The sequence below is a fragment of the Erpetoichthys calabaricus genome, chromosome 16 (assembly GCF_900747795.2).
Source record: "Erpetoichthys calabaricus chromosome 16, fErpCal1.3, whole genome shotgun sequence".
NCBI lineage: Eukaryota > Metazoa > Chordata > Cladistia > Polypteriformes > Polypteridae > Erpetoichthys > Erpetoichthys calabaricus.
The window spans coordinates 101,303,828-101,319,378 of NC_041409.2; the positions used below are offsets into that span (position 1 = coordinate 101,303,828).

The 15,551-nt window shown below is 44.9% G+C and overlaps 1 protein-coding gene across 3 annotated transcripts in view; it reads left to right on the forward strand.

Moving 5' to 3' along the window:
• prkd1 (protein kinase D1) overlaps nucleotides 1-14,704 on the forward strand; it is a 242,012-nt gene extending 227,308 nt beyond the window's left edge. For all 3 annotated transcript variants that reach the window (XM_051919991.1, XM_051919990.1, XM_051919989.1), the window contains 4 exons: nucleotides 1,692-1,790; nucleotides 8,273-8,540; nucleotides 11,516-11,601; nucleotides 13,296-14,704. In XM_051919991.1, the coding sequence (XP_051775951.1) occupies nucleotides 1,692-1,790; nucleotides 8,273-8,540; nucleotides 11,516-11,601; nucleotides 13,296-13,517 (675 nt within the window). In that variant the 3' untranslated portion in view covers nucleotides 13,518-14,704. The remainder of the gene's footprint in view (nucleotides 1-1,691; nucleotides 1,791-8,272; nucleotides 8,541-11,515; nucleotides 11,602-13,295) is intronic.
• Nucleotides 14,705-15,551: the final 847 nt, after the last annotated feature.

Below are 15,551 nucleotides of genomic sequence, written 5' to 3' on the forward strand. Positions count from 1 at the left end.
TTTCTTGAGAAGTGTGACCCTCCAGAACAAGCTACAGTTGTGGAGCACTTGTCAAATTGTTGTCACATGCACACCATTAATGACCACTCTTTGCCATCAAATCCTGTAACTCCTTCAAAGTGGCCATTGGCCTTTTGGTGGCCTCTCTTACCAGTTTCCTCCTTGCTCTTCCATCCAGTTTGGAGGATCCAGGGAGGGTCCTAGTAGTACCAAACACTTCTTTATGATGGACGTTACTGTGCTCCTTGGGATTGATAAAGCCTTTGAGATGTTTTGGTCTCCTTCTCCTGCCTTATGTCTGTCCACAAGTCTGTCCCTGAGATCTTTTGAAAGTGGCATGGTACCCATAGTCAGTTGTGTGCTGTCAGTGGCACTGCCAAGGAAGGGAATGAATGGTCCAGGAACAGCTTCACTAATCACACTCATTACAACTGATCAGAGGTGGAAGGAAGTCAGTAACCGCAATGGGAATGGTGGACACTGACACCTGATTGAGTTTGGGTTGGGGGGGGGGTCCTTTATTAATCCCTGTAGGCCTTGTTTTTTATTTTTTATAATTCTTCTGAACTGTTTCTTTCACTTGGATGTTAGAGATTGCATTGAGTAAATAAAGGTGGAAAAAATATTAGTTTGTGTGTTTTCATGTGAGGCTGTAAAGCAAGAAAATGGGAATATTTTGAAGGGGGGGATTCTTTTCTATAACCACTGTACATGTAAAATAAAAGGAAAAAAATTGGAAAAAATACCTTTTCTTGTGGGCGCAGTAAGGGACGCTTCCCGGGTCCCTGCGTGGAGTTTGCATGTTCTCCCCGTGTCTGTGTGGGTTTCCTCCCAAAAACATGCAGGTTAGGTGCATTGGTGATCCTAAATTGTCCCTAGTGTGTGCTTGGTGTGTGGGTGTGTGTGTGTGCCCTGTGGTGGGCTGGCACCCTGCGTGGGGATTGTACCTGCCTTGCACCCTCTGTTGGCTGGGATTGGCTCCAGCAGACCCCCGTGACCCTGTGTTAGGATTTAGCGAGTTGGACGATGACTGACTGACTGACTGACTGACCATTTCATGTTAAACGTAAAGATGATTTACTTCGCCTTCAGTACGCTCTAAAGGTACGGCGCTGCACGTTGTGTTACATTCTATTGGGCACATTAAGCCCCATTTAAAATCATGTGCACTCCATGCCTTATGGTCAAAGAGACAAGAAAGAGTCAGAATAAATCAAATCATTTCAGCTTGTGGGGGCCTCCGAGACCCTCCCATACGACTATGTGCTAATATGTAGGCAAACATTTCATATAACTTAAATAACTTGCAAATGGCTCTTACATAGAAGGTTTGTGAAGAAGCAACTTGGACTTGAAAAATACAGGAATGTACCCCTTAAGTGAATGAAGGTTGTTCAAAGTCTGCCTCGGCAGTTTGGCCTTTTCTTTTTTCTTATTTGAGATTCAAGCAACTCCCCAGACCGCCCCCCCCACCGCGCACCCCCCCAAGCCCCCCCCCCCCATCCCCTTTCTTGTGGCTTCCACAAGTCAAATGACTCCCATGTGTTCGGGGCTAATTACAGGAAACAGAATTTAGCCAACTGTCCCCAAACCCCAGGGTGACAATGGGACATGTAGGGGTAGTCAGGTATTACGTGAAGGCCAAGTTGTTAAAAAGCCCCCTCTTCTTGTCGCCTTTTGTTTTCTTTCAGATTCTCGTAGCATTGCGGCACCTCCACTTCAAGAATATCGTGCACTGTGACCTCAAGCCGGAGAATGTGCTCCTCGCCTCTGCTGATCCGTTCCCACAGGTAAGCAGGCGACACTCCCTCTGGTTTTCACGTAATGTTCAGTATGGCTGCCTTTATTGCTGTGTATTAGCGTGGCCAGTTTTATTCATTAATGTAATGTTGTTCAACACATCAAGCACTGAGGACATAATCTGACCGGTGTAGTGGGGTAGCCAATGGAAGCAAGATGGGAGAAACAAGACAAAGGGACGGCCACAAGACACTGGAGCCCTGAAGTCAACCATTAACACTAGAGAGTTAGACACTGATATAGCGCCTCTCAAGCTACTCAAAGTGCTTTCCATTGACCGTGGGGAGCCACTTCAGCTAGATACTCAAACTATTCCAAAGCGACGTTTGCACTGATTTGTGTTTTTTGTATCTCACACCCTCATACAACTTTATTGAAAGATTATCCCTTATCTACGATGGAGCGTTCGATCAGAAGAAAATATGAAGCTGGTTTTAAATTAAAAGTTGTTGAAGTGGTGAAAGAAATTGGTAACTGTGCTGCTGCGACAAAATTCGATGTGTCTGAGAAAGTGCTGCGAGATTGATGAAAGCAAATTTAAATGTCATATTTTTGAACGGGCGTATAAGTCTGGATCTGATTTTATGATCGATTTTTTGGGTTTCAAGACCTCGACTTATACGTGAGTATATACGGTAATTACAAAAACAGTCCTTGCCAATAATTTAATTTCATGGCTTATTAGTGCTTTATGTCTGCCATGTCAGGTTGTAGCACCGCCACATCATTTTATTTGCTGGGTTCTCGTTTGTCTCGCTATTACATTGTAACCAATGTAGACCCTGTGTCCACCGGAGCACAAATGGAATATAGTGTAAGGCTTAAGATGGGCGGTTTGGATAGGTGTTAATAGGGAGGACCTTTGTGAGGTAGGGGTCTGTTGCTGCAATTTCCTGGGGGGGGGGGGGGGGGGCCATGGAAACAGACGTGAATACACTGGGAAGAAAAGGACAGAGCCGAGGTTTATGGTGTAAGGGGAGAGACATGAGCTATCTGATGCCAGTGTGAACTCTAGGTGGCACAGTTTCCCCTTTAAACCCAACAGACAGACATTCAGGACACAGGGTAAAAGCACTCAGAAGTATTTGAATTCTTTTTTCTTTCTTTTCAGTGCCTCCAAGCACCACAGCCACAATAAAAACAAGTAAATCAACAGTAATGATCACAATTCTCTCTCTCTCTGTCTCTTCCACACCTCCCAGCAAGCTTCGGCCACCTCCACCCAACACCCGACTGTGGCTCGCTTGCTGGGTCTTCAGCAGTCCTTTATATAGTCCTTGACCCAGAGGTGCTTCTCTTCTTCCTCCCATGTGACTTGTCAACACTTCCGGGTCAAACGGAGAAGTAGAGTTCTTCAATTAACCCGGAAGTACTTTGGGACTTCCTAGTATTTCTACCATCCACAGCACCCCCTGGCGGCACCCATGGCACCCAACAGGGCTGAGATACCAAACTCCAAGTCCCAGGATGCCCTGTGGGGATCATCAAACCAGACACCAGTTTATTTTCTCATGATCTCAGGTGTCCAAGCAGGCTGTTATATTCCTTAAACTCAAGAGTAACTTCCCTCTGGCCGCACCACCATAAACACCTGATTGATGGAGTGAGGCTGAGATAGTCGCCCTTCCCACAGGTTCTTCCATCTCAGCCATTTTAGAGTGACCATTGGCTTCTTGGTCACTTCCTTGACGCAGGCCCTTCTTTCTTGGTTACTCAATTTGGCTGACCTGGTGGTCCCAAACATCTTCCATGTCGCAATTCTCGAGGACAGTGTACTCCTGGAAACACTCAAACATTTAGAACTGGTTTGACCCCCTTGTCCTGATGTCGGTCTCCTCATGGTTTGACCATAGAGGTGTACAGATGGCTTCTTGGACGTTACGGTTGTGGTTTTTGTGATGACACGCAGTGAGAATCATGGGACTTCTATGCACAGGAACACGTGTGACATTCTAAACGATGTCCAGTCAGTTCATTTTGCCACAGGGGTACGGACTCCAGTCAAGTTCTAGAAACATCTCAAGAAGAATTCAAGTAAACAGGTAGCACAGTTTGGAGAGCGACCACAGTGAAATACATCTAGGAATGAGACATTTCAGTTTTTGATGTTTAAGAAATTTGCAGAACTTTCCGTGGACACGTCTTCAGTTTGTCAGGATGGGTGACTGAGTGCAGATTGATGGGTAAAAATGGCAAATGTGTCCATTTCGAATGAAACCCACAACACGACACCACGTGCAGGGGTCCCAAGACTTTATGAATCCCCTTAGAGCGCCTAACCTCCAGCGTGTCTCCCGCCTCGTCTTTTTTTATGACTCCCTGCGGACTGTGGAGAGGAAACCTGCAAACGGCATGACAGCTCAATATGAGACACGGCGCACTGTGCAATTATATTAGTAGTTAGCGGCTGACTCCACATCCAGAAGGAAGAAGAAAAGAAAAAACAAATAAAAACAAGCCGTGATTATATCATGCAGTACCGTTAATTATTTTGATTGTGAAGTGTGAGAATGAAAGTGTTTATGATGGGCGCTGCTCTGACTGGCTCTTCTCCTCCTTAATTATAAGCTCCATTTCTCTTCCCTCTCCGCGTTGTCTATAAGCACATTAGAGGCGCGCGGCCCGATTGTTTCCTCCCTGCTTTGATGTTTCCTGTTGAACTTTTCTGTGAATCGTACCCCCCCTTGCCGATATCCTGTTATATCCTACTGTATGTGGAGTAGACATCTCAGTGGATACGGTCGATATGTCATGTTTACATGGGAGGCCATCCTCAGCCCGTCATAAAGAACCATTGAAACAGTTCAGTAAATAAATCATCCATTGAAGTGAGGTTAAAATCGCAGGCAGAAATAAAAACAAATGCCAAAAAACTCACCGAAATCTCCTGTGAGGGGTAAGCAGAGGAGACATCGGGTTTAGAAGATTGCCCCAAGGCTTTTTTTAAAGAATAATTTTAAATAATAAAAATAATAATAATAGCACTTTTCTAATGCTCAAAGGTCATGGTTATCACCTCTTATCTCATTTCCTTATAATTTTCTTAAGGCCAAGCAGATCAGCCCAGACTTCCCTGTCCTCAAATTCCAACACTTTCTTGGAAATTCCCAGGCATTTCCAACCCAGCTGAGTGATGTAATCCCTCCAGCATGTCTTGGGTCTGCAGCAGGGTCTCTGCCCATTGTGACTTGGCTGGAGGGGCTCTAGGGGGAGCCACCCAGGGATCATCTTTACAATATGCAGGACCAGCAACTCCACTCTGAGATTCTCAAGCAATGGCTGAACTTCTCACTCCGTCACAGCACAACAAAAAAAAAACTCATTTCTGCCACTTGTACTCACAGTCTCATTCTGTTGGCCATAACTGAGGACGGGGAACTACGTCAACAAGTAAACCGAGAGTTTGGACTTTAGACAATTGTCAATCCCAAGTTCCTTTTTGCCATTACTTGTGAACAACATCCAGAGATACTTGAACATCTCCATTAAGGGCAGCCATCCCCCCTCACCTGGAGAAGAGAAAGTCCGGTCTTATCTGAGGAAGAATGAGGACCTGAGACTTGGAGGTGCTGACTGTCATCCCAGCCGCTTCACATCCCATAATAACAGTAACAGCAATATTCATACATTTGATATATATAGCATCTTTCTAATGCTTGAATTGCTCCATTATTGTTTTTTTAATCCTATAATAATAATAATAATAATAATAATAATAATAATAACAATAAATTGTATTTGCATAGCTCTATTCATATCCTCAAAGCACTTTATTAGTACTATTCTAAAAAGCCTACAATTGGCTAGCATCCCATGATAATTATTTCATAGTAGTAAAAATTCATTTTATTTCTATAGCACCTTCTTTATGTTCAAAACACTGAATTATTATTTAAAGATGCTTAAAAAAGGTGGCTATCGCATCATAACAATAAAATTAAGCACTTTATTTAAATAGTACTTTTCCTACCTCAGAGTGCATCATTATAATAATTATTATTATTATTATTATTACTATAAAAAGGCTACAAAAAAAAAAATCTATCTAATCCTGCCAGTTACGCTATCTATCTATCTATCTATCTATCTATCTATCTATCTATCTATCTATCTATCTATCTATCTATCTATCTATCTATCTATCTATCTATCTAGTCCTGCCAACTACGCTATCTATCTATCTATCTATCTATCTATCTATCTATCTATCTATCTATCTATCTATCTATCTATCTATCTATCTATCTATCTATCTATCTAATCCTGCCAACTACGCTATCTATCTATCTATCTATCTATCTATCTATCTATCTATCTATCTATCTATCTATCTATCTATCTATCTATCTATCTATCTAATCCTGCCAACTACTCTATCTATCTCTCTCTCTATCTATCTATCTATCTATCTATCTATCTATCTATCTATCTATCTATCTATCTATCTATCTATCTATCTATCTATCTATCTATCTATCTAACCCAAATGAACAGAATAGCAGGTGCCAGCGGTGTTAATGCAATTCCAAAGGTTTCTCTAATAACTAATTTGTATTTTAAATGACTAATTAAGGAGAAGCTCAGGGGGTTAATCATTACGACAGCGAAGGTATGGCTGCTGAAAACGGGGCTTTGTGGCTCTATTAAGAATTGGTCATTTCAGGCAGTACTGACCAGTAGTAATACTTGTAATATCTCGGCTGTATTTTTAAATTATATTAATGGTATTTAACATAAAAAGGTATCTATTTCTTTGAAAAACATGAACGTTTCTAGAGGTGTCCACACCTTTTTGACTGGTTGTGTATTTGAGTGTAAAACTGAAAATGTAAACGGTGCTCAATGACAGACGAGCCCAAAGGATGCAAGTAGGACCTAAAATGGAGACTTGTGAAACAACCTTGAGCAGCGTGAGACCTGCGCCGTCCGCTGGACATGAAGCGTGTGCTGTCAGAGTGGAAGGACCTGAGCAGAGTCACAGATTCCAAGATGACACTGGAGACGGGAGAGCCGAATGTTTTAAAATCAGCCCTGGGATCAGGGAGGAGTAGAATATGCACAAGACCAGAGTGGGCAGAGCACAGCAGGGGTCCCTTATGCTGTATTTCTCCTTCCTTGTCTTCTCATATTTTAAACTTATGTCTGTATAAGCTGATTGTTTGGACGGGTCGTGAGGATGTTCACGCTGGCCAAGGACGGTGATTTGTTTGTTTTATGACTGGGACCCCAGGAGCACACCCAGCCTTGACCCGGTGCACACACACTCACACACAGAAACACCGATAAAGCGGCTCAAAGGATCTATAAATAACGTATCTATTAAACAAAGAAGGGAAAGAAGCAATTGTTAATCAAACAATGCGCATGTACAAGCTCTCCACAATTCTCTGACAGCAATAATAATTTACAAATGAAACTAAACAAAACACTCGGCACAGAACGCTCACGAGCCAGTCCAGCAGGTACTGATGAGGGTGAGAGCGAATCGAGATGTCAACATGAATGTTATGAAAGCTTTGTCTGAGTGCTGTGACCCGTCACACAGACGCAGGTGGCACAAGTCCAAGCACGCCTGAGGGTTATTTACAATTTCAGGGTCCCAACAAGCACAAACACACTCTTTCTTTTCTTTACTTTCTTTCTTTTCCTCTTCTTTATTTTTCTCTCTCTCTTTTCTTCTCTTCTCTTCTCTTTCTCCTCCACTCTCCTTGGCCAGCTTCGTCCTCCTCCTCCTCCTCCTGACTTTGTCTTCTGGCCCCTTATATAAGACACCAGGAAGTGCTAGGTGATGAACTTCTGGGTGTGGTGGAAGTGCTGTGCTCCAGGGCTCAGTGTCTGCTGCAGCACCCCCTGGTGGCGCCCATGGACCCCAACAAGGCTACATCAAACTGCAACTCCTACGGAGTCCTACGGGATTCCAAGGCACCTCTATCATGATGTTCTGGCCACGTCTCCTTCCCTTCTTCTGCTCCCCTGTAGAGGCGTCCATGACAGTGTGTCCCATTTGTTGCGTGGAGATCTGTAGAAGTTGGAACTGCTCCAGGGATGGAGATGTTTAACCAGCGCAGGCGACATCTCATGATCAAGTAGGCACAGGACAAGGACATAAATCCAGAGTGAATCTCTAGTCCAGCGGTGGTTCTGTTCCAGAGGCAGGGTGAGAAGCACAGAAGTGAATACACACAGCTGATCGTCATCCCTTCCGGGTCTTTTTGGCTCCTTTCTAAAGAGATCACTTCGTTGTCCTTCTTCCCAGCATTCCTTGTGATACTCAGATGATACCTAATGGTGCAGTAATACCGGGGCTGCTGGGAGTTGTAGGCTAATGAAGTAACGCTGCTACATGTTGATTCACAATTTCCCTCTATGGGATAATAAAGTTAACGTTGAGTTGAATCGAGGGGTCCTAACACACGGGTAATTATTTTATACCTGAAGGTGATGTCTTTTTTGTGTTCTTTTTTTTTTCCAGGTCAAGCTCTGTGACTTTGGTTTTGCGAGGATCATTGGGGAGAAGTCATTCCGGCGGTCCGTCGTTGGCACACCGGCATACCTGGCCCCAGAGGTTCTGAGGAACAAAGGCTACAACAGGTCGCTGGACATGTGGTCCGTAGGCGTCATCATTTACGTCAGCCTAAGCGGCACATTCCCGTTTAACGAGGACGAGGACATTCACGATCAGATCCAGAATGCTGCCTTCATGTATCCCCCGAACCCCTGGAAGGAGATTTCACAAGAAGGTAGGCTTCAGTGTTTCTGCAGAATGCGTTTCTCTTGGGCTCTGAATGGCGTCCTGACAGTAGGACCAATTTCGCGTCACTATGAGATTTTCAAGACAGTTAGGAACGTTTGATGCTTGATAAATACGGGCACAGTGGTTAAGAATTTGTGGCTGGACTTGACAAATGCTGTGGATTCACGACTGCCATCAGGGCGTTTACATGCGAACACATAACCGGGTTAAGATGAATAACTCAGTTAAAGCAGAAACCAAATCTCATAAAAACCCGTGCGTTCATGGGCGAGTAATCTTCTGGATTTTGGCGAAACATTCTGATGTCATTAAACTGCGCAACAAAGAGGTAAACGTCATCATCGGCCACGGCGGATTCAAAAATAACTCTGACGCCAGTGATCATCTTCTTGTGTTGTATAAATACGTTCAGTCAGATTGAGGCAATCGGTTTCTGTTACCGGATTGCACACAGCAAACTCCTTTCTGCTTGGCTGTGTGACCCTGCAAAGGACCACCATACCAGCACATGTGCTTCTTACCTCACAGCTAGTGTTGCGGAATCAAAATAATAATATTAATAATGCAAAAATTGTGTCAGGTTACTCGTTACTTTAAAAAGCAATCGGACGACATAATGTGTGTTATTTTAACCATGTCGGCTGTGAGACTGAGCTCAATGAAGGACCACCATACCGGTACGTGTGCTTCTTACCTCACAGCTAGTGTTGTGGAAAAATAATATTAATAATAATAATAATAATAATGCAGGAATTCTTACTTCTATAAGATAAGAATTGTGTTAGGTTAATCATTACTTTAAAAAGCAATCAGAGTACATAACGTGCAGAACGTTTACCGCATTGGCTGTGTGACTGAGCCCTGCCAAGGACCACCATACCAGTACGTGTGCTTCTTACCTCACAACTATTGCTGCGGAATAATAATAATAAAAATAATAATAATAATAATAATAATGAAAAAATTGTGTCAGGTTACTCGTTACTTTAAAAAGCAATCGGACTACATAATGTGTGTTATTTCTACTGTGTCGGCTGTGAGACTGAGCTCTGCTAAGGACCACCATATCGGTACGTGTGCTTCTTACCTCACAACTAGTGTTGCGGAATAATAATAATAATAATAATAATAATAATAATAATGCAGGAATTCTTACTTCTATAAGATAAGAATTATGTTAGGTTAATCATTACTTTAAAAAGCAATCAGAGTACGTAACGTGCAGAACGTTTACCGCATTGGCTGTGTGACTGAGTTCTGCCAAGGACCACCATACCAGTACGTGTGCTTCTTACCTCACAACTAGTGTTGCGGAATAATAATAATAATAATAATAATAATAATAATAATAATAATAATAATAATAATAATGCAAAAATTGTGTCAGGTTACTCATTACATTAAAAAGCAATCGGACTACATAATGTGTGTTATTTTTACCGTGTCGGCTGTGAGACTGAGCTCAATGAAGGACCACCATATCGGTACGTGTGCTTCTTGCATCATGGCCAGTGTTATGGAATAATAATAATAATAATAATAATAATAATAATAATAATGCAGGAATTCTTACTTCTATATGTTAGGTTAATCGCTACTTTAAAAAGCAATCAGACTACATAATATGCAGAACGTTTATCACATTGGCTGTGTGACTGAGCCCTGCCAAGGACCGCCATACCAGTACATGTGCTTCTTACTTCACAGTCAGTGTTGCGGAATAAAAATAATAATAATAATGTGAAACTTGCGTTAGGTTACTCGTTACTTTAACGAGTAATCAGGCTACGTAATGCACGTTACTTTTACCGTGTTAACCGACTGCTTTTAAGATTACGCTGTACGTTCGTTCAACTCATCAACGTAAATTTCGAGATTCCTGAAATGCTGAGACAGGAGAAGGACTAATGCAATCGCCCAAATATTTGTCTGTACTCGTGGATGCTGAAAATGTTGGCGAAGCAAGCGCATGCGTAGGCTGACAGAGAGCAACAGACATGCGCGGACTACAAAATCCTTAACAGTATCCCGGTGGCCACATCCTCGACTTAATCGCGCAGAAATCTAGTTCTGTTAATCAGGTTTCTCAGAGGCAAAAAACCCGATTTCTTAAAGCAGAATAAGAGTTTACATGGCATTTTAGAAATCAGGTGTAAGGGAACGAGGCGGCGTCCCAATCGGAATGGACTCTGTTCTCTCGTCTGGCCAGGAGGTTACGTATAGCTGTCATCAAAACAATGCCCCTGGGCTGTCGTTTTAAAAGGCCATCCATTTTGTAGCATGGTAACGCATCAAATGGCTGACCTGCTCTGATTGTATCCCACCCACCCACTCAATCAGAGATGACTTTAACTTAGGCAGGCAGAACAACTTGGCAGGTGGGAACATTTGAGTACCGAGAAGACTCATTGGTTATTTCTGGCCATTAAAGGAGCTTTGTGATAAGCTAATTGTTTAATAAAGGACTCTGCTTGTAACAGTTGGGTGAAGTGTTTGGGGCTCTGCTGCGCCCCCAGTGGCCACACTGTATTATTGAGGTGCAGGTGAATGTGCTGCATGACACCTGACAGGGCTTGATCCGTTTTGCAAGGAAGAAGCAGAAGAAGAAGGAAGAATGGCAGAGCTGACAGAGAGAGACCTGGGCACACAAACATGGCTGCCATCTACTCAATGTCGACTTGAATAACTGCGCCATGTTTTTAATTTGTAATTGACCGAGACCACTTTGCAGAGATCTGTTATAATTTTTTTTCTTTTTTCTACCCATCGGTGGGATTCAAAGTCGAATAACAATAGAACGTGCAAGACCACCAAGCAGGTGAAGACTTTGTGTAGGCACCGCCGGCCTTAGGTGGATGGTGGGGTCTGTAAAATGAACTATGTGGGTGCAGATTGAGTTTCAGACGGAAACATTTTCTCCTGTGATGTGATCTTTGACGAATATTCTTGTTGTCATTGCAGCAATTGATCTAATTAACAACTTGTTGCAAGTGAAAATGAGGAAACGCTACAGTGTTGACAAGTCTCTTAGCCATCCCTGGCTGCAGGTAAGCTGTTTGTTTTTTTCCTCTGTTTCACTTAATGAGTTATTTTCTATGTACAAATCTGAATTTGGCTTACATATTAGTAATTCTACTGCACAAAAGTCTTGGGACCCCTAGGTGTTTGAATTTTAATCCATCCATCCATCCATTTACCAACCCGCTGAATCCGAACACAGGGTCCCAGGGGTCTGCTGGAGCCAATCCCAGCCAACACAGGGCACAAGGCAGGAAGCAATCCCGGGCAGGGCGCCAACCCACCGCAGTTTGAATTTTAATGTTTTCTTTAATTTTTTATTTTGGTCGTCTCAAGCATTAGTGCCAGTCTTGATTCTGTATGTCTAGTGTGATCATCTGAGAGAATAACAGGCTCCAAAGAAAAGGAATTTTTGGTAGTGCTATAAGAAAGGCGCTATATTGCGGCACAGACTTGACACAGGTGGCATGTATAAAATAAAAAGATTTTTATTTTTCTTCAGCTGGAGGGCATGTCTTCCCCGTAATCCCTCCAGCCACAACACAGTCCCAAGCACTAAGCACCGAGTCACCACACTCCTCTCTCTTTCACCACCACTCCTCCACAGCTTGGTCCTCTGTCCACTCGACTCTGGCCGCTCAGTGGTGGTCGCTGGCTCCCTTTTATTGGGTACCCGGAAGTGCTCCAGGTGGTCCAGGTGCCCAAAAGGGCCCAGCTGCTCTTGTTGCAGCACCCCCTGGCGGCACCTACGGAACCCCACAGAGCTTCACAGAACTCCAATCCCCATGAAGCCCTGGGGGAGACTGAGGCACTGCTGCAACCCATGGATGCTGCCATCTAGCATCCAGGGGGAGATACTGGGCTTCCCACCCTTGTCCCCCTGGCAGATGTGGTGAAGGGGCGTCACATGGGGCCCGGCCATCCCTCACACAAGTTCAAATCAAAAGAAAAATGCACAGTGGCATAAAAAGGGCACAAAACTATCACCAGGGGAATAAGGTGGCTGGGCTTTCTGAATGTTACTGATCTCCGCAGCATGGTTCCCTCCTTTCGGGTGGTCAAGGCCTTATAGCCCAGGGACCAGGAGGGGCGGAGTCAGTTGCCCTCTTTGTACTGTGGAGGAAGAAAAGGACAAGGTGGTGGCAGCGCCCACTCCTGGCCCTCTTGAACTAGGAGGGCGATCCTCTGACACACACGCGTGAGACACTAGAAGGGCAAAGGATGTGCCCGGTTGAGGTGTCAGCTGGATTTGGAGCAGCTTCATCTATGGCCGAACAAGCCGATCCTCGAGTGACAGTCCTTGGTACAGGTTACTGTGCACAAAGGGTGGTCCCAATTCCTTCCTCACTCTCCTCTTTGCCCACCCTTAGGTTCTCTTCTCTTCATATGGCAAGTCACCCGGGCACCCCCATCAGCTGCCTTTTCTTCCCAGGTGACCACACTGATGCCAGCAGACATCCTTAAAGCGCAGCACTGGGTTCTTCATTTAACTGTTATGAAGAGTGAGTGCCAACACAAGTTCTAATATCATCTTTGACTCACCCTCGTATATCAGAATCAGTGTCATCAATGTCAATCAGAATAAGGACGGACCCCCGGGGGTCTCCTCTTAATCAGCGCTCTTTGTCTCCTCGAGCTGCACTTTTGGGGGGGGGGTCACCTCAGATGCCTACCGCTTCTAGTTTGCGAATTCATCTTCCTCCCGTTTCCCATTTTCTTTCAGGACTACCAGACGTGGCTCGACCTGAGGGAGCTGGAGTGCAAAATGGGGGAGCGCTACATCACCCACGAGAGCGACGATTCCCGGTGGGAGCAGTTTGCAGGCGAGCACGGACTGCAGTACCCGGCGCACCTCGTCAGCCGGCAGACAGAAGGTGGCGAAGGAGGCCTGGAGACGCAGCAAGCCGAACTGCGGGCCCTCAGCGAGCGGCTCAGCATCTTGTAGGGCAGGACGCGCCGACCCGCCACACTGTGCAATTTTTTCCAAAGGGTTGTCGGCCTTTTTCCCCTTCGGCCTGTTTTGTTTTTTTTTTTTTGTTTCTTTTCAAACCCCTCTCGATGGGTCCACGTCTGCGGTTTTCTTCTTGGAGTGTCAAAGCAGCCGCGGCAGCCTCCTGAATTTGGTTTGTTTTTACACAGGGAATGTCGTTAAGTGTGCCTTTGATAGATTGTCACCTCGGCGGAAGGTGTTCGTCAATGCTTTTAATTATAGCTACTTATATTTGAATGAATTTATATTAACAGTATCGTAACCAGTGTGTTGAATGGGCTGCCGTTTAACAAGCTTTTTCGTTCAATCCTCACGTAAGGCCGGGGAGGATCCTACTCCGCACCCATGGATCGTACCCTGCTGTACCGTTCCAGCTGAAGTGCTTTATGTAACAAAGAAGCCTCAATGCCTTAGTCACATTGCTGGGTACATCACCGATCCGATGACAATGACATCCTGTAAATCACGGGTCTCCATCCAGTTTCACTGACGTTTGGTTGGACAGAATGTACCCACGTTTTCGTTTTTTACCGCGCTCTTGTCTCGCTCAGTTTGATTGTTTTCATCGCAGTAAGGTGGAGTAGCCACCCCTCCATTCGTGTCACTTGTTTGCTTGCTGTGTGATGTTGTGCCTCATCATTTTCTCCCCCATTGTGATGAGTAGGACCCTCCTTTTAACCATTCACCTGTCTGTGGCTGAGATGACGGCTCATCTGGTGGACCAGAGCACAGAGACATCGACCGAGTCGATCGTCTCAGAACCACAAGGTCGGAAGGGTCGATTATAAGGAGAGATTACTGTCAAAGGACAAAGGGGAGAGCAGTTGGAACAAGCAGGGTCCGCAAACCAAAGGCTAAGAGGAGGACAAATGGGGTCATCGTCGAGGACAAAGCAGAAAACTGGACAAAGAAATCATCAGAGAAACTAGCGGATGTTTCCTTTCAAGAAGGACAATACACTCACGTGGCTTACCCTTAAATGAGACATTATTTGGATTTGGATTTTTCATTCATTTTGTATCTTGTTCTTTGTCCTGAGCAGATTCTGTGCGTCTTTTCTGGGAGTTTTGTAACTCAGATCTTCAGGTTTCAAAGTCAAATGTCATGTTTGATGCATTAAAATCGATTCGCATTTTCCTACAGTACCATTCTATTTCTTCTGTGGTGTCCACTTATCCCCAGGGCATCAAGGGGTCAAGGTCAGAGTGTCTGGGCTGGCCCAGAGTGTGGAAGGACCAGGGGAAAGAGAGAGAGAGAGTATTTTCAGGACGTTTTCTCCCCCAGGGCCGACAGAGGGCAGCCCCCTTGGTTGCCAGCGGGACCTACTGGGGTCTGTGGACACCACCAGGGGGGTGCATGGTCTTTCACAGGGCCCTAATTGGCAGCACTTCCACTACACCCGGAAGTGTGGCCGGAAGACACTCGTTGGGCACCTATGAAGGGAACCAGTCGGACTGGGGAGGAAGAGGACACAGCCTGAGGAGGAGGAGGGACTGGTGGCAGAGAAGGGACTGGATTGTGTTGTGTGTTGGTGATGTGTGCACTGCAAATAATCCGCCTGTCTGTGTCGGGGTTAGGGTGCCTGTACACAGCCCACAATTGGCATCCCAGATGGGGCTCAAACCTACAGTCCCTGGCTTAGGACCAATAGTATATAGCAGTTCTCAATCTGTGGGGCGCACCCCCCTAGGGTAACAAAAGTAACAAAAATGGGGGCGCGAATGTTGCCATATGTGGCGTAATTTCCTGTCTCCCCCTATTGGCCATTCCACAGCTGAGTCAGCACTTGGCCAGCCAATCCGATGAAAGGACCCCTCTACCCGACAATTCCTGCGATCCTCCATCAGAGGTGACTTTACCTTAGGCAGGCAAAACAACTTGGCAGGTGGGCAGTGGCACCAAGTGCCACATTTGAGTACCGAGAAGAGAAACAGAACAGGTGAGGGTCAGTAACAAATTCGAACTGTTTTAGTGCTAATGACAGTCTGT